Consider the following 14,257-nt stretch of genomic DNA (forward strand, 5'->3'; position numbering starts at 1 on the left):
AGTTTATAACTGTATGTGCAGTATTGATCATGTTTTATTGATGACATTGGTTTTAGATTTTGAAATATGATGAATTACTTATATAAATTCCTTCTATTCTATCACACATGTGCTGTAATTCAGTCTTAATATAAACATCAATACACTTGTTTTGCTCCATCAGTTCATCATCAGTTAACATCTGTGTGTTGCTTATTTTACTATGACGACAACCACAAACCATAAATGTTTGCACAATGAAACCAGTTACACATGTACTCACTTACAAACTTTTTATTTACAACATGTTATGAAGGAAAATGGGAAGTAAAGAATTTGAAAAAAAAAAAAAAATCAAATTTTTTTTTGTTTACACAGACAAAAATACAATTCTCTTGCTTGTGTTCTCTAACTAAATATATGTGATGTTTTGTCGATGTGTTACTGTACTGAAGAAGCCACATCAGCCCATCATCTCTGTAATAACACCCTTGTGTGTGAGGAGCCTTGACTCTTCCTCAGCTGTTTGTTCTCCTGCAGACACTTTCAGCTGCAGTTAAACCGATTTTAATGTGTGTGGCGGCAACCATCAAGCCAACCAGATTGAGTGAGATCAAAGGACATATGCCTTTAAAATAAAAGGCTTAATATGGAACTCGATTACAAAAACAAACAACACGATGTACAGAATACTTGACATACATCTACATTATGCGTTTGGCTGCGTTTTATTGAAGGTATACTTTGCTGGAATGTAATTATATGTATATGTTTGTTTTGGTATTGTTTTATACAATGTAATTCGGACATCGCTTTGTTTTGGTGCATAATAACCGGAAGTGGTGATTGTTATTATGTGTGGCTTGATGGTGGTGTCGGGTGAGGGGTCATAAATTGAGACACTCACATTTGCATAGACAATTTCTCCGCTGCATAGCTCAACTAGACAATGTGACCCTGCGCGCTTCAGCCTCGGCTCGGTACTCAACCAGAAAACTTCGCACCGGGGAGTTACTTAATCGGGTGGACGCTCACTTTGTCTACACTTTTCACCGCCTCTCCGTCCGGCCGGTGTGCCGCCCGTCTCTCCACAGCGCCGGGAGGTAAGAGAGGCGCGCCGCGACGGGACGGTCCGCTGCTAGCCACTCAGCTAGCGAGCGAGCTAACGAGTTAGCAACCAGCGGTGCCGAGGCTTCGGGTCTAGACATTTAGCTCATATTAGCAAACAACTGTGGGATTAAAGAACACCGCGGTACATTAGACACACTGTCAGTGTTACATGTGATGATTAAAGAGCAGAAGTGTGAGGCTGCTGGGGCTCTGTCCGACAGCAGACAGACTGTTAACTAGCGGCAATGTAGGACGAGCTGGACACTGTTTTCCAAAATAAGAGCTTGAGTTCCGTACGAGTAGACAGGTTATTTATCTCATCGTGCTGTTTTATGTGTAACATTTTGAATGTCCACATGTATTTGCATGTCACAGACTCTCTAATCTCCATGGCAACCCGTTTCCACACTTCATACTGTCTCTTGGTTGTGCAGCAGTTGTCTTAACTGCCTTGTACAGGATGTCCCAATGTTGTCCCAGACTCAACTCACCTTTTAAGGAGAAATTATACTTTTTCCCTTGATTCAAATCTATATTTTTGCTTAATCCACCACAGTTTCTATGCAGGAGTTCCCGCCTGTAGTGTAAATGCATTCTGGAGATGTGAAACTGTGTGTGTTAGTCCTGTGATAGGCTGGCAGTCTCCACCACAGTAGTAATGAAGACCTGATGTATGTCTAATAGCTGCAGTTTAAGGCAGGTAGAGTTGTGTTTAGTCTTGTTTGTGTTTTGCTACTTAATCCAAGTAGGTTCAACAGTTTTGGGTCAGTAGTGAGACTTTAACTCCTTGGGTTTTACAGATTTTACTCCCAACCACTGATTGAGCACTGAAGTCTGGATGTCAAAACGGATTCGAGACTAAAACAAAAGTATTTCCACTGCCAAATATTTAGTTATTTTCTAGATCAATGTAAGGATTCGAAACGACCCATGCTTTTATTGTGAAGGCGGTCACCACAGTATTTCCGGTCTGTACGTGCTTCTCTCCCGTGTTTGACGCATCGCTCGAGTCTCTTCTTCCAGAGCTCCGAGCGGAGTTTGCGGTGTTGGCTAGCCGAGCTAACTTTTAGCTTGTAGCGTAGTGTTGTAGCGTTTTGGCAGCATGCTACACGCGTCCGCCTGAGCGCAAACACACTGCAGCGGGTCTCTGAAGTGTGTGTCTGCCCGTTTAGAGGTCCGGCCGAGCTGAACTCCGCTGAGCCATGCGACAGTGGTGCGTCCCGGCTGCGACCCCGCGCACAGAGCCACTCCCCACGGGGCGCCTCTCCGTGTCGCCCCCGCCGACAGGTAAAGTAGCGGAGCGCCGTTACTCACTACACCGCCTCACATTCTGACACACTCTCACACAGAATGCACCGTTATCTGCACACACAAGAGCAGAAGTTGTGGAATAATTCACCTTTTAAGGGTTTAGTTGATGCTTTTCTCTGTCAAATGTAGCGATTTAACAACAACACGATAATAAATAGAGAAACAACTTTACAGAAACACTTCACCGGACGTTGTTGTTACTCATCATCCTGTGTTTAAAGTGTTTAAAGTGTCAGATATGGAGCTCAGTGTGATCTTAGTGAAGCTGACCTGCTGCTCTTTTATGAACCGAAATGTTCTTTTTCCACAAACGGACCCCACGTGACACAGACGGGCTGTTTAGACGAGTGTGTGACGTCACTACAGCACAGATTGGTTCCAGGCGGATGTTGGTTAATGTCTGCCAGGGTGATCTTCCTTTAATTCCACCCCGGACAGAGGGAGCAAGGTTACCCTCCGGTATCTGTGCCAAGTGTTTGAGACGCTGCCAAAGTGTGGAGCGACCCACGGCTCCTCCAGAGGAGAATGCAGGCTGCTCTACCTAGAGGCGTTTTAAAGTGACTCACAATATTTGAGTTTGAGTTTTATGGTGCCATTATTCTAATGTCCACCTCATCACTCACACACTCAGTCAGAGGGTTTGGTTGAGAGTTTAGATTCAGCCCTGCTCGTCTTTTATATTTGTGCTCCGTCTAATGTGTGTCCGTGTGTGTGTGTGTGTGTGTCCGTGTGTGTGTCCGTGTCCGTGTGTGTCCTCCTGCTTGTGTGTAGATGCCAGGATGGAGTGCTGCGAGGGCGAGCCGCGCTACACCATCGAGCAGATCGACCTCCTGCAGCGCCTGCGTCTCTCAGGCATGACCAAGCCTCAGATCCTCCACGCTCTGGAGTCCCTGGAGCGGCTGGACCCAGACCACCGCCAGCCACACTGCGACTCCCAGCCCGCCCCGTCCAACAACGCCCCCGCCACCGCCGCCGCCGCTCCGGCCCCGTCCTCCTCCTCGTCCTCCTCCTCCTCGCTCTCCCTGGCCTCGGCCACCACGCAGACCTCCGGCCTGGAAGGGGCGGCCCTGTCCCCCAGCAACAGCTACGAGGCCTCGCCCCCGCCCCTCTACCCGCCCAGCGTGGGCGTGCAGCGCTCCTTCAGCTACGACATGATGGGAGAGGAGGAGTGGGACCTGGAGGAGAAGGTGGAGGAGTACATGAGGTGAGAGGGGGGCGGGGCAGCTAACTCAGTGGAATCAGGGCCGTTTGAGGAGGAGTTGATAGATGAGGGTAGACAAAAGGAGAGTAAGACATCAGGTGATGAAGGCAGACGTCCCCAGAGCTGCAGGCTTCTTCTCCTGAATATGTAGTTGAGTTAATTAAGGTCAGGTGTTTAGGGAGCGCTGAATAAAGAGACGCATCAGTGAATAAGGTTAGGCTGAGTGATTCTGATGTGACGCTGCTTTACAGGAGAGACAGCAACCTGGTGAAAGAAGAAATCAAAACCTTCCTCAACAACCGCAGGATCTCCCAGGCCATCGTGGGCCAAGTCACAGGTACACACAGCTTCAGCCATGGAGCTTCACACTCACATCACTACAGGATGCGTTTAAGGACACACATTCATAATCTATCACAGAAAGGATTCACTCTCCTGTTGTGACTGTGCAGAACTTGTTCATAAACTTTGAAAGCTGTTTTCTCAGTGGATTAATAATCATCAGTGATGAACTTGGGAAACTTGACTCCTCCCCCTTTTGTTTGAACTAAATTTCAGCTTTGTTATGATGGTATTGATATGGGAGTTCCTTCATCAGCTCAGCAGAGCTTTGGAGCCTCACCGCTGATCCCAATACTACACATGCTCTCATAAACCAATTAAAGAATGTGTTAAAATAACACATCCTCCCCCCTCCTCCTCCTCCTCCTCCTCTTCCTCTGTGCAGGCATCAGCCAGAGTTACATCTCCCAGTGGTTGCTGCAGCAGGGCCTGGAGATGAGCGACTCCAAACGCCGAGCCTTCTACCGCTGGTACCTGCTGGAGAGGAACAACCCAGGTGAGGCTGAAGGTCAAGCTGGAGGCGTGGGGCCGGAACACAGCGGCCCGGTTTCAGACCCAGTGTAGGGTTCCATTATGAAGCGCGGGGGGGGGGGGTTAAGGTTGATGATGATGACGCCAAGACAAAGCTGTATATGAAGTTGAGGATGGATTCTAGGTTTAATGGAGGAGGGGACGAAGGTGCAGACGCGTTTAGATGGGCTGTGTGTTATGGTTTGGCATGAATGTGTGACCCTCTGCCTGCTAACCTTTCATCCCATCTGTCACCCCCTCTGCCCCCCCATTCTGTAGCTCTCTGTGTGTGTGTGTGTGTGTGTGTGTGTGTTGCATGGTAACCCCCCCCTGTCCCCCCTCTCCCATGCTAATTCTATCCTGGTCGCTGAGAGCTGCGAGGTCAAGGAAGGACGTGAGCCGAATCTATAATTTTAGAGCAAAGACACATGATAAAGGTGGACCTGTCACTGGAGACGCCGGTCGATAACGTTAAGGCTTCTGGTTGGAAATGAAACTTTAGCGGGTGAATGCGGTTTTGTGTGTACAGGCTAGAGTAACAGCTGGGATTGATGGTGACCTCTCCACGTCCTCGCAGCTCCGGGGCCACCTCACACACACACACACACACACACCCTGCATGATCTGGATGGAGAATGGAGGAAACGTGCGCCCGCTAAAGAAGGACATTGATTTTTAAAACACTTTTTTTTTTTTCAGTTACCGCCAAATCCTATCTCCAATCTGAGCCTTTTCTTTTCTCTTATCGAGTCTCTGAAGTAACCGACGCCGCCGCTGGACCATCTGCTGCCCCCCCCCCCCCCCCCCCCCCCCCTGCTGCCTCCCCTCATCTTTACCTTTGCTTTGTTTTGGTTGCTCACCTGCCCAGCTTTGTCTTTTCTCAGCCCTGATGCTGGAAGTACTCCGGTGCTGGTTTTCATTCCTACATGGCTAACACACTTGGCTATTAACAGTGCTACTAACAATACCAACCTGTCTCTGCAATCTTTCCAATCCAAGGTGGCCACAGCCCTTAGAGCTCCTGTGGACCTGCCTATGGCTCCATAGAACATGCCTAACACATACAATACACTGATCAAGGCTAGGAGGCTTCAGGCAGATCTGTAGGTTTTTAAATGGCAGAAACTCGGGGCCACCTAAACGTGACATTTGTAGTTTCCTTCACCAAAGCCAAAGTGTCTGTGATCTCCGGCTGTGGCCTGCCTGACGCCTGACCATTGGTTTTGTCCCGACCAAAGGGCTGAGGTGGAGTGAAAGCCAGCACAGCGTGAGTCCCACGCCCAGGGCCAGGGGAGGGGACAGAGACGGCACGGTAGCGGGGGCGAGTGGCGGCCTCGCCAACATCCTCCCCAACCCCAACACCAACCTCAACCCCAACCCCGTGTGGAACAGGCAGAGAGAACTGCTGATGCACTTGCTGCCGTGGTACTCTGCTGCCGCGGCGGCCGCCCAGGCCCAGTCAGGTAACCGACCCCCCCAACCTCCCCTCCCCGCCCCCCTGCCCCCCCGCCCCGGGCTCAGCAGCTTTTGCTTCAGGAGGTGCACATCAGCCGCCCCGCATGCTGTCAGTCTGCAGCCACGTTGTTGTCTTGGGTTTGTCTCGGCCTTTGCTTCCTCAGGAGAGACGAACTGATGATGCAAACTAAGCTGCTCTTCAAATCTAAGTCTTTATTCGTCTACTTTAAAACCATAATCCAGCATAGTTCTTGCTTCTGCGGTTCGTCCCTCAGGTGCCACCTTGTCGATGCGCTCTCTGGTGAAGGAGGAGCCCGACTGGAGGACAGGCATCATGGCGGCTGACAGGTCCGGGTTGGTGGGCGGGCCTCTGAGGCTGCGCAGAGGAAGCAGGTTCACCTGGAGGAAGGAGTGCCAATCCATCATGGAGAGGTGAGCAAGAGCAACACGTGCTGCCTTCAGGCCACGTAGGGAAGATGGGGAAATGGGAGCTTTCCTCCTCAAAACAGCAGAACCTCAACTTCTGCTCCAAGCTCTCAAGCTGATCCAAGCAGCTGAACTGTGTAGAAACCTTTAGACACGTGTAACCGTGTCAGTAACCGTACTGAGCCATTCTGCCATGCAACCGAGTGTTAGATGTTTTATTTCCCTGCTTCATCTCCGTCCAAAACGATAAGAGTCTCCTGAGCCGAGGAGGAGGATGCTGAGGAGAGCGTAGACATTCCTCCACAGCTGCTAACCACAGTACGCCATTGATTTCTCTATTTCACTCTTGCTGTAAGTATAGGGTGCAGCCGGGCACTCACAGTAATCAGACCACACAGGCCCTCAGACCAGATCCACCAGCTCTGCCCCCCAGCTTACGCAGTGCTGCTGCAGTGCTGATCTTTATGAGCTAGTTTAGACCGAAGGACGATACAGTAGAGGTTAAGATGGTGTTTGTGTGTCAGAGAGGGAGAGAGAGAGAGAGTGGACAGGATAGGGCAGCACAGGGAGGAGGAGGAGGAAGGGGGGAGTGAGAGGATGAGAGGACTGGAGGAAATTGATCCCTGTGTTTTGTAAAGTGAGATAATCATTCTTTTTCAGCCTTGGAGGGATAGAAATGTAGCAGGATGAGGAGAATGGAGATCGGGAAAGACAGACAGAGAAATGAAACGCTGTGTGACAGGCCACCCAGAGATTTAATCAACGGGGGGAAAAACACAGAAATTAATCCACTTAATGCATCTCTAACTCTGCTTCTGCTCACTGACACGATTACGGTCAGAGTTGTTGTGTTTTTTGGGAGCCGTTTCTTCCTTTAAGTGGACGTTCGACTGACACTCCTCTGCTGCTGCTTGACCAGCTGGGCTCAGACCTGCAGCCTCTGAAACCTGTAGCACAACAAGACTGCAGAGACATTAACCTGTGCATGTCAGGGAATAAGAAGAGTCACTAGCATTGGGAAAGAAGGCATCACTTCATTGTTGTTTGGAATTCTTTGTCAGTTAATAGTTTGTTTCCCTTCCCCCTTTCTTTTCTGTCCCAGTTTCTTCATAGAGAACCAGTACCCTGATGAGGCCAAGAGAGAGGAGATCGCCAACGCCTGTAACTCTGTCATCCAGAAACCAGGTAATGTTGACATGTACAGTCTTCATGTTTATCTATCTTTAGTGTAAACGATCCCTCTGGACAGAAGAAGAAGAAGAAGAAGAAGTCCCTGCCTTCAGTCCCATGAGATGTGCAGACAGTAAAGTCACTGAATTCCAGTCTAGACTCGACTCAGACGCCCAATTCTCTGTCTAACATCCACACACACACACTGTTTACTCTGTTTGTCTTTGATGCCTAGACCCCAAAACAACCTCAGCCTCACATTAAACACTTTGACAATGACAGATGACATCACACGATACGTCAGGTTCACTTCACACAGGGCGACTGCTTCCAAATTAGGATTCCTCAGACAGACGGACAGAGTTTGAAATGTGTGAAGTCTATTTAGGATTGAACTTTTTCAAGGTGTTCTTGATTTGCAGCCTAACCCCCCCCCCCCACCCACACACACACACACACACACACACACACACACACACACACACACACACACACACACACACACTGTTCCTTCTCCATATTAACTGTCAGCAGCGCACTGATTGAAAAGTATCGATCCCGTCCTCAGTAAATCTGGTGGCTGGTGTGTTTGTGGCGATGCAGTTAGTGAACTTCTTCTTCTTCTGTGGTGTTGCGTGAGGCCCCGTCAGCCTGTCAGGAGGGAGGAAGGGCTCTTTCATTTCCCTCCTTCAGTCTCTGCAATTCATCTTAAAAGCCTCTGCATTCTAATGTGTCCTTGAGAGAGCGCGCGCACACACACACACACACACACACACAGAATAATGGAGCGGTTAAGTCGCACATTCCCTGATAAAGCTGAAGTGGACCCTGATTAAATTACCTTTTTATCTGCTTTGCTCACTTTTGTCTCAGAGAAACTTGAAAATTAATTTACTTTGGCCCATTTTGTTAGTAATTACTAATTTCCCTCATATTAACCCCTGACCCCCCGGGCACAGGAGCAGCTTCCTCCATCCTTCAAATCCCTGCATTAGCTTTTAAACCTGTGCAATAAATGAGTTTACCACAATATTAAAAAGCATTTATCTGTCTGGATGATCAGACTCTGGATTCCCGCTATGACAGCTGAACGTCGTTGTTGTTGTGTTTAGGTTGCAAGCTGTCTGAGTTTGAGCGTGTGACGGCGTTGAAGGTCTACAACTGGTTTGCAAACCGTCGGAAGGAGATGAAGAGGAGAGCGAACATAGGTGAGGACTTCAGTACCTGGAGTTATCACAGGAGGCTCTCGGCAACATCCTGTTTTTTACTTCCTGTGTTTCCGTCTTTTACCTCGTTGCCGTGCACAACAGAGGCTGCCATCCTGGAGAGCCATGGGATCGAGGTGCCAAGTCCAAGCTGTCACTCCAACGGAGAGGAGGGCGAGATGCAAGAGTTCAGCGATCAGGTGAACCAACGATTCTCAGAGCAAGTGAGTCCACACAGAGTACAACACGACATTAAGGGAAACATTCTAAAGGTCCTGGATCTGAACCACAATTCAAATTTATAAAACATGTCACTACGATAATATGTTTAGTTAAATGACACTTAAGTCAAATGTGTCTGTTTTAAGATGCTCTTCATTTCATAATCAATAAGTCAAATGTGTGATCTTGTGTTTGGAACCACAGTTCTGTTGGTCTCACATTTAGTGGTTTACATTAATTGTAATTATTTTGACTTGGTAAACTTATCTTCCATCTCTTTATGGTCTCAGTCGGTCTGCTTTGCCCTTGTTTAGGCCGACCCTGTCCTCAGCCTAATACAGACCTTTGGGATGAGGTCATCTTACTACACAGGTGTACCTAATAAAGTGGATTGGAATGAGTGTGTGTGTTATTTACCTCTCAGTGTCTCTTCTCCTCAGGAGGACGCATCTTCTCAGAGGATCGTTGACCAACAGGACTCCTCACTGGTGGCCTCAGAGGTCCCGGCCCTTCCCAGTCCCACCCCCACCCCTCAGGTCCTGGATCATAAAGAGGAGGATTCAAAAAGGGAGCCTGTGGATGAAGAGTGACCACAGCCAGCGGAGCTCAGGTCACCAACTTCCAAAACCTTTCAGAGGAGCGATGAGCATCTCCTCCACCTCCCCCCACCCCCCCGGCTGAGGCCTGTGGGGCTGTGAGCCAATCAGAGGGAGCTGCTGAGTCCGGCTCTGGTGTCCCTGTTGCTAAGGAGGCCACTGTATTTATCAACAGTAATCCTGCTTATATTAATGGCAATATATATCTCTCATATATAGTGCATTCCAAGATGGTATTAAATGCCTAAATTCCTTAGAGGGAGAGACGTGTAAAGAATACCTCGCCCACTCCAAGCTAAGCCTCTTTCCTTTGCTTCACGCCTTCTGTTCAGCATTTAGAGCGGCTGTGTGCTGGACTGCAGAGCCTGCAGGTCAGGTGTGTGTGTGTGTGTGCGTGTGTGTGCGTGCGTGTGCTTGCGTGCGTGTGTCGTACCACAGTAATGCTATAAAGACGAGTATGTGGTGATTGAATGTCTTTGACCTCACCTTGTTCGTAGGACTTCAATCCATCACTTTGAATGATTTTAATCAATCAATCAACCAACCAACCAACCAGTACTCCTTCTATCAAATCAACGCAGCCCTGAGGGAACACTGGAATCTCAGGTAATCCCAAAGACGGCAGAGAAATGCACCACCTTTTAGTTTTTGTCTCTTTGCTTTGTGTTCCTCCTTGACTCTCAGTCTGTGTGTGTGTGTGTGTGTGTGTGTGTGTGTAGCCGTAACAGGTTGTGTTATTTATACCTTTTTATATTAGCGAGCCAAGCCTAGATAAGATCTCAGCATATCTCTGTGTTCTCTGTGTTTAACTCTACGTTTGTGTTTCCACATTTCACCTTCTGTCTGGATCACACACACTCAGCGAGTGAAGCTGGACTCTAAAGTCTACTTAGGTTTCTTTTTTTCTTTTTTAAACGTTTGAAAGAACGCTAAAACAAATGTGACATGTGGGATCCTAAGGCATCATAAAGCCTCCATGCTAGAAGCACCTTCTCATATTGGAATAAGCTAAAGCTTAACGTGTGTAAGTGTGTATGAGTGACTCACTATAATGAAGAGTGTGTGTGTGTGTGTGTGTACAGAGCCCAGGACATATATAGTCTCTTCTTCTATGGGTGCTTTCTTCTGTCTTCAGATTACATTAGCAGTATAAAGAACCTGTTATTTGTCAAACTTGAAATATGAATAGAATGAATGAGTAATACTTAAACTCTGCATTATGTAACCCCGTGTATTCACTGGCCCAAGGCCTTTGGGAGTTCTTCTTCTTCTTCTTCTTCTTCTTCCTCCTCCTCCCCCCTGAACGTTCATCAAATGAACAAAAGACGCTTTTCCTCCACGGTCCCCAGCAGGGCACTACCATGTTACCTCTTAATGCCAAAGCTATGCCAAGGTAGAGACGAGTGAGCGAGCAGCAGAGCAGCCTGTGCTTACAGGAGCAGGACATGGACTCTATAAGGTCGGGACACTATACTACTATACACAGTACCTAGATGTTTCTTAGCTCAGTACAACACTAGCCAACTCTAGCTTACCTCAGAATAATTCCGTGTCATGAATGTGTTCCAGACTCGCCGTCACAGATCTGACAGCCTCTTCTCATTGTGACTGTTGATGATATGAACAGTGTTATGTAGCATTGAAGCCAGTGGGGTTTGCCCTGTATATGACTGTATACTCACCTCAGACTCTTCTGTGGTCTGGAACCCCAAAGCTGCACGCTGTTTATGATTAATATGCTCCTCTATCTGCTTTTATCTGACAAGAAAACAATAATAAACCTGCCTGTAAGCCGCGGGAGTCACATGTCTGCTTTTATTGTGAAAGGTCTGTGTGGGTGAAGAGCTTCCTTTACTGATCGTGTGTGTGTGTGTGTGTGTGTGTGTGTGTGTGTGTGTGTGTGTGTGTGTGTGTGTGTGTGTGTGTGTGTGTGTGTGTGTGTGTGTGTGTGTGTGTGTGTGTGTGTGTGTGTGTGTGTGTGTGTGTGTGTGTGTGTGTGTGTGTGTGTGTGTGTGTGTGTGTGTGTGTGTGTGTGTGTGTGTGTGTGTGTGTGTGTGTGTGTGTGTGTGTGTGTGTGTGTGTGTGTGTGTGTGTGTGTGTGTGTGTGTGTGTGTGTGTGTGTGTGTGTGTGTGTGTGTGTGTGTGTGTGTGTGTGTCCCCTTTATTCACATTTTGTTAGGCTCCAGCCTGATCTCCACCCAATAAGACATAAAAACAAATCAACCTCACTATCTGGGGACACAAACTCGCCTTTAAACAATATTAATTAAAATAGTTAATCAACGAGGAGGAATTGTCTGTGCATGGCAGTGAGCCTTCACAGACACTAGGTGGCAGTGTTGTTATTCATCAGTCAGTGTGTGTGCACAGTGATGAAAGCACTGAAGCCAGAGATGTTTATCCCTTTTATATTTACGTCAGGACTAATTAAGCTTAAGAAACTAAAACATATCTATAGAATGCCAAGAAATAAAGCATGTCTGACATTCGGCTCCACCCTCTATTATTATTATTATTATTATTATTAACTCTTCCTACCTGTAAACTGAAGTACAATGAGCGTTGTTCTCCCTCCAGTAGATCTGAAGCAGAAGCAGCCTCATCATGCTGATTGATGCTTCATCCTCTGGCTCCTCTCCACATAAGAACATCATGTGATCATCATGTATCTTTACAGTTTTCATCCTTTCATTCAGGAGTCTTCCTCTTCCTCCAGCCTTATCTCCGTCCAGGTGACCGTAGCAGCATTATAAGCAAAGCAGCCTTCATGTTCCTCTGCTCTGCTTCCACGTTGAGCTCTTCCTGGAAGATCCTAAGAAGTTCCCAGGCCAGGTGGGACCTACAGTCTGCCCACCCCAGTGTGTTCTGGCTCCATCGTCTCCTCTACCTGGAACATGATCACAACATCTCCCCACCAAGAAGGTATTGGAGTGTGACCTCGTTTATCCATTAAGTTCATGAAGTGATAAGTCTTTGCATGTGTGTGATTGTGTGCTTAACGGTGTGAACACAAAGGCCTGGGCCTCATATGAGTGTGTGTTGTGTAGATGAACCACTGTATAACTCTCTTCATTTGTCATTCCTTATCTGAACCTCAGGAGGGCGACATTGCCTAACATTACAGAGAGATTCTGTTGAGCAGTGGAATCCGATGAACCCGAAGGTATTCAGTCAACCTGAGAGAATGATGGTGAGTCGGTGTTTCTGGTTTCATTTCTTTAATTGGCACATTACTGCTGTGAATGGTGAAATGTTGTCAGATGTGGAACAGAAGCGTGTATGATGTCACATGAGCAGGATTTATACAGGATAAAAGGTTACTATGAGAGAGAAAGGTGCAGTTAGTTCGGTTGATTAGTTTGACTTCATGAGGAAAAGCCTTGAAATGAAACCCAAGCTACCTCCTGTGAACTCTGGAGAGCTCAGGCTGATGAAGTCTGGAATAACTCACCAGGAAGAACAGCGACATCTTCAAATGTTAATTGGACAAAGTGAGAGCAAAGACTGAACTAACTTCTATATGAGCCCTGAATGCAACAGAAGAATTCTAAGGCTTTAATAAGAAGCTGAAGTGAAAAAGGAGGACGGTTTCCTGTGTTTTCACTCTAATTAGATGATCCTGACACGCTACGCTCCAGCAGACGTCTTAAGAAAGGCTCACTTACACACACACAACTCTCTGTTCCAGGAAATCCTGATCTCAACCCAGACACACATTAGCTTTAATCTCACAGGAAACCTTTCAGCTACATACTAAGCTACAGTAGCTTCCAGGATCCATCACTAATGACAAAAACTCTCATTCACAATCCAAAGTTAAGAGTAAAGTCACATTCCACACAATGACACAGATTTGGGACTTCACTTTGGTTGTGTTTGGCTCTAAACTCAATGTTGTCACTTTGACTTGGGACCTGCAGAACAATGACTTTATAGACAATTATACACACACACACACATCAAATCATACATGCACACAAACACACACACACACACTTCAATTCACAGTTTCAGACACACACATACCTGCAGCAGGCACATGCACACACAGACAGACAGACAGACAGACAGACAGACAGACAGACAGACAGACTTCTACCCTGGTGTATTTTGGCGGTGTCAGGGTTTGGGCTCTTCTATCATTCATTCCCTCAGAAGTGTTTTTCATCCTCTTTCCCCCTGCGGAGAAGAGAATTCATGACCTGTCCTCTTTTTCTGCTGACTGCTCGAGCCGTCCGCCGCCTCCCCGTAATGATTTCCCAGCTTTTTTAGTCGCCTCACAAAACACTTGATGACACAAGTGGCATGAAAAGTATGCAATTCAATTTGTCAGTAGTTATTGCTTTGTGGCGGGGACAGTCAGGGTTTGATTACAGGCCGTTTGTGTGGAGTCGGCTGTCACTGCAACGCTTCTCACACAGGACAAAGTGTTTACTTCCTCCCTCTGGCCATCCATTATCTGACACTTCTTGTCTGATTAAATTCCGTCTCATTCCGGGGCTCACCTTTTTGATATGGAGTCTTTTTGTACAGCCAGGGAGGAGGAGGAGGAGGAGGTGAGGAAGAGGGGAGAGTGTGAGTCAGACAAAGATGAAGAGGGGAAGGAAAGGTTACCTTCAGACTCAGACTCAGACACAGGTTTCCTGCGTAGGTGAGGAAATGACATCTATTCCTCTGCTCTGATTCAGAATTGTGTGTGTGTGTGTGTGTGTGTGTGTGTGTGTGTGTGT

The 14,257-nt window shown here is 47.4% G+C and overlaps 1 protein-coding gene across 3 annotated transcripts; it reads left to right on the top strand.

Annotated features, from left to right (window-relative positions):
- The first annotated feature begins 842 nt into the window (after nucleotides 1-842).
- Nucleotides 843-11,320, top strand: LOC143016971 (homeobox-containing protein 1). 3 transcript variants are annotated; one of them, XM_076171569.1, is made up of 11 exons: nucleotides 843-1,082; nucleotides 2,262-2,376; nucleotides 3,172-3,604; nucleotides 3,853-3,938; nucleotides 4,329-4,439; nucleotides 5,692-5,916; nucleotides 6,184-6,340; nucleotides 7,437-7,519; nucleotides 8,617-8,712; nucleotides 8,815-8,933; nucleotides 9,372-11,320. In XM_076171569.1, the coding sequence occupies exons 2-11, from the start codon at nucleotides 2,292-2,294 to the stop codon at nucleotides 9,519-9,521; spliced, it is 1,545 nt and encodes a 514-aa protein (XP_076027684.1). In that variant the 5' UTR covers nucleotides 843-1,082; nucleotides 2,262-2,291; the 3' UTR covers nucleotides 9,522-11,320. The 3 variants fall into 3 exon arrangements, with proteins under 3 accessions (XP_076027684.1, XP_076027686.1, XP_076027685.1); XM_076171571.1 differs by lacking the exon at nucleotides 5,692-5,916; XM_076171570.1 differs by lacking the exon at nucleotides 2,262-2,376.
- The last annotated feature ends 2,937 nt before the right edge of the window (nucleotides 11,321-14,257 follow it).

Source organism: Genypterus blacodes, unplaced genomic scaffold, assembly GCF_046128005.1.
Source record: "Genypterus blacodes isolate CSIRO-AG114 ecotype Tasmania unplaced genomic scaffold, CSIRO-AGI_Gbla_v1 ptg000258l_1, whole genome shotgun sequence".
In the NCBI taxonomy this organism is placed as follows: domain Eukaryota; kingdom Metazoa; phylum Chordata; class Actinopteri; order Ophidiiformes; family Ophidiidae; genus Genypterus; species Genypterus blacodes.

Excerpts from the sequence above, each read along its gene's own strand:
- LOC143016971 (XM_076171569.1), top strand. The coding sequence starts at position 2,292 with ATGCGACAGTGGTGCGTCCCGGCTGCGACCCCGCGCACAGAGCCACTC. Across the intron at positions 3,939-4,328 it reads CATCGTGGGCCAAGTCACAG|GCATCAGCCAGAGTTACATC; the intron begins GTACACACAGCT and ends TCCTCTGTGCAG. Across the intron at positions 4,440-5,691 it reads GCTGGAGAGGAACAACCCAG|GGCTGAGGTGGAGTGAAAGC; the intron begins GTGAGGCTGAAG and ends TCCCGACCAAAG.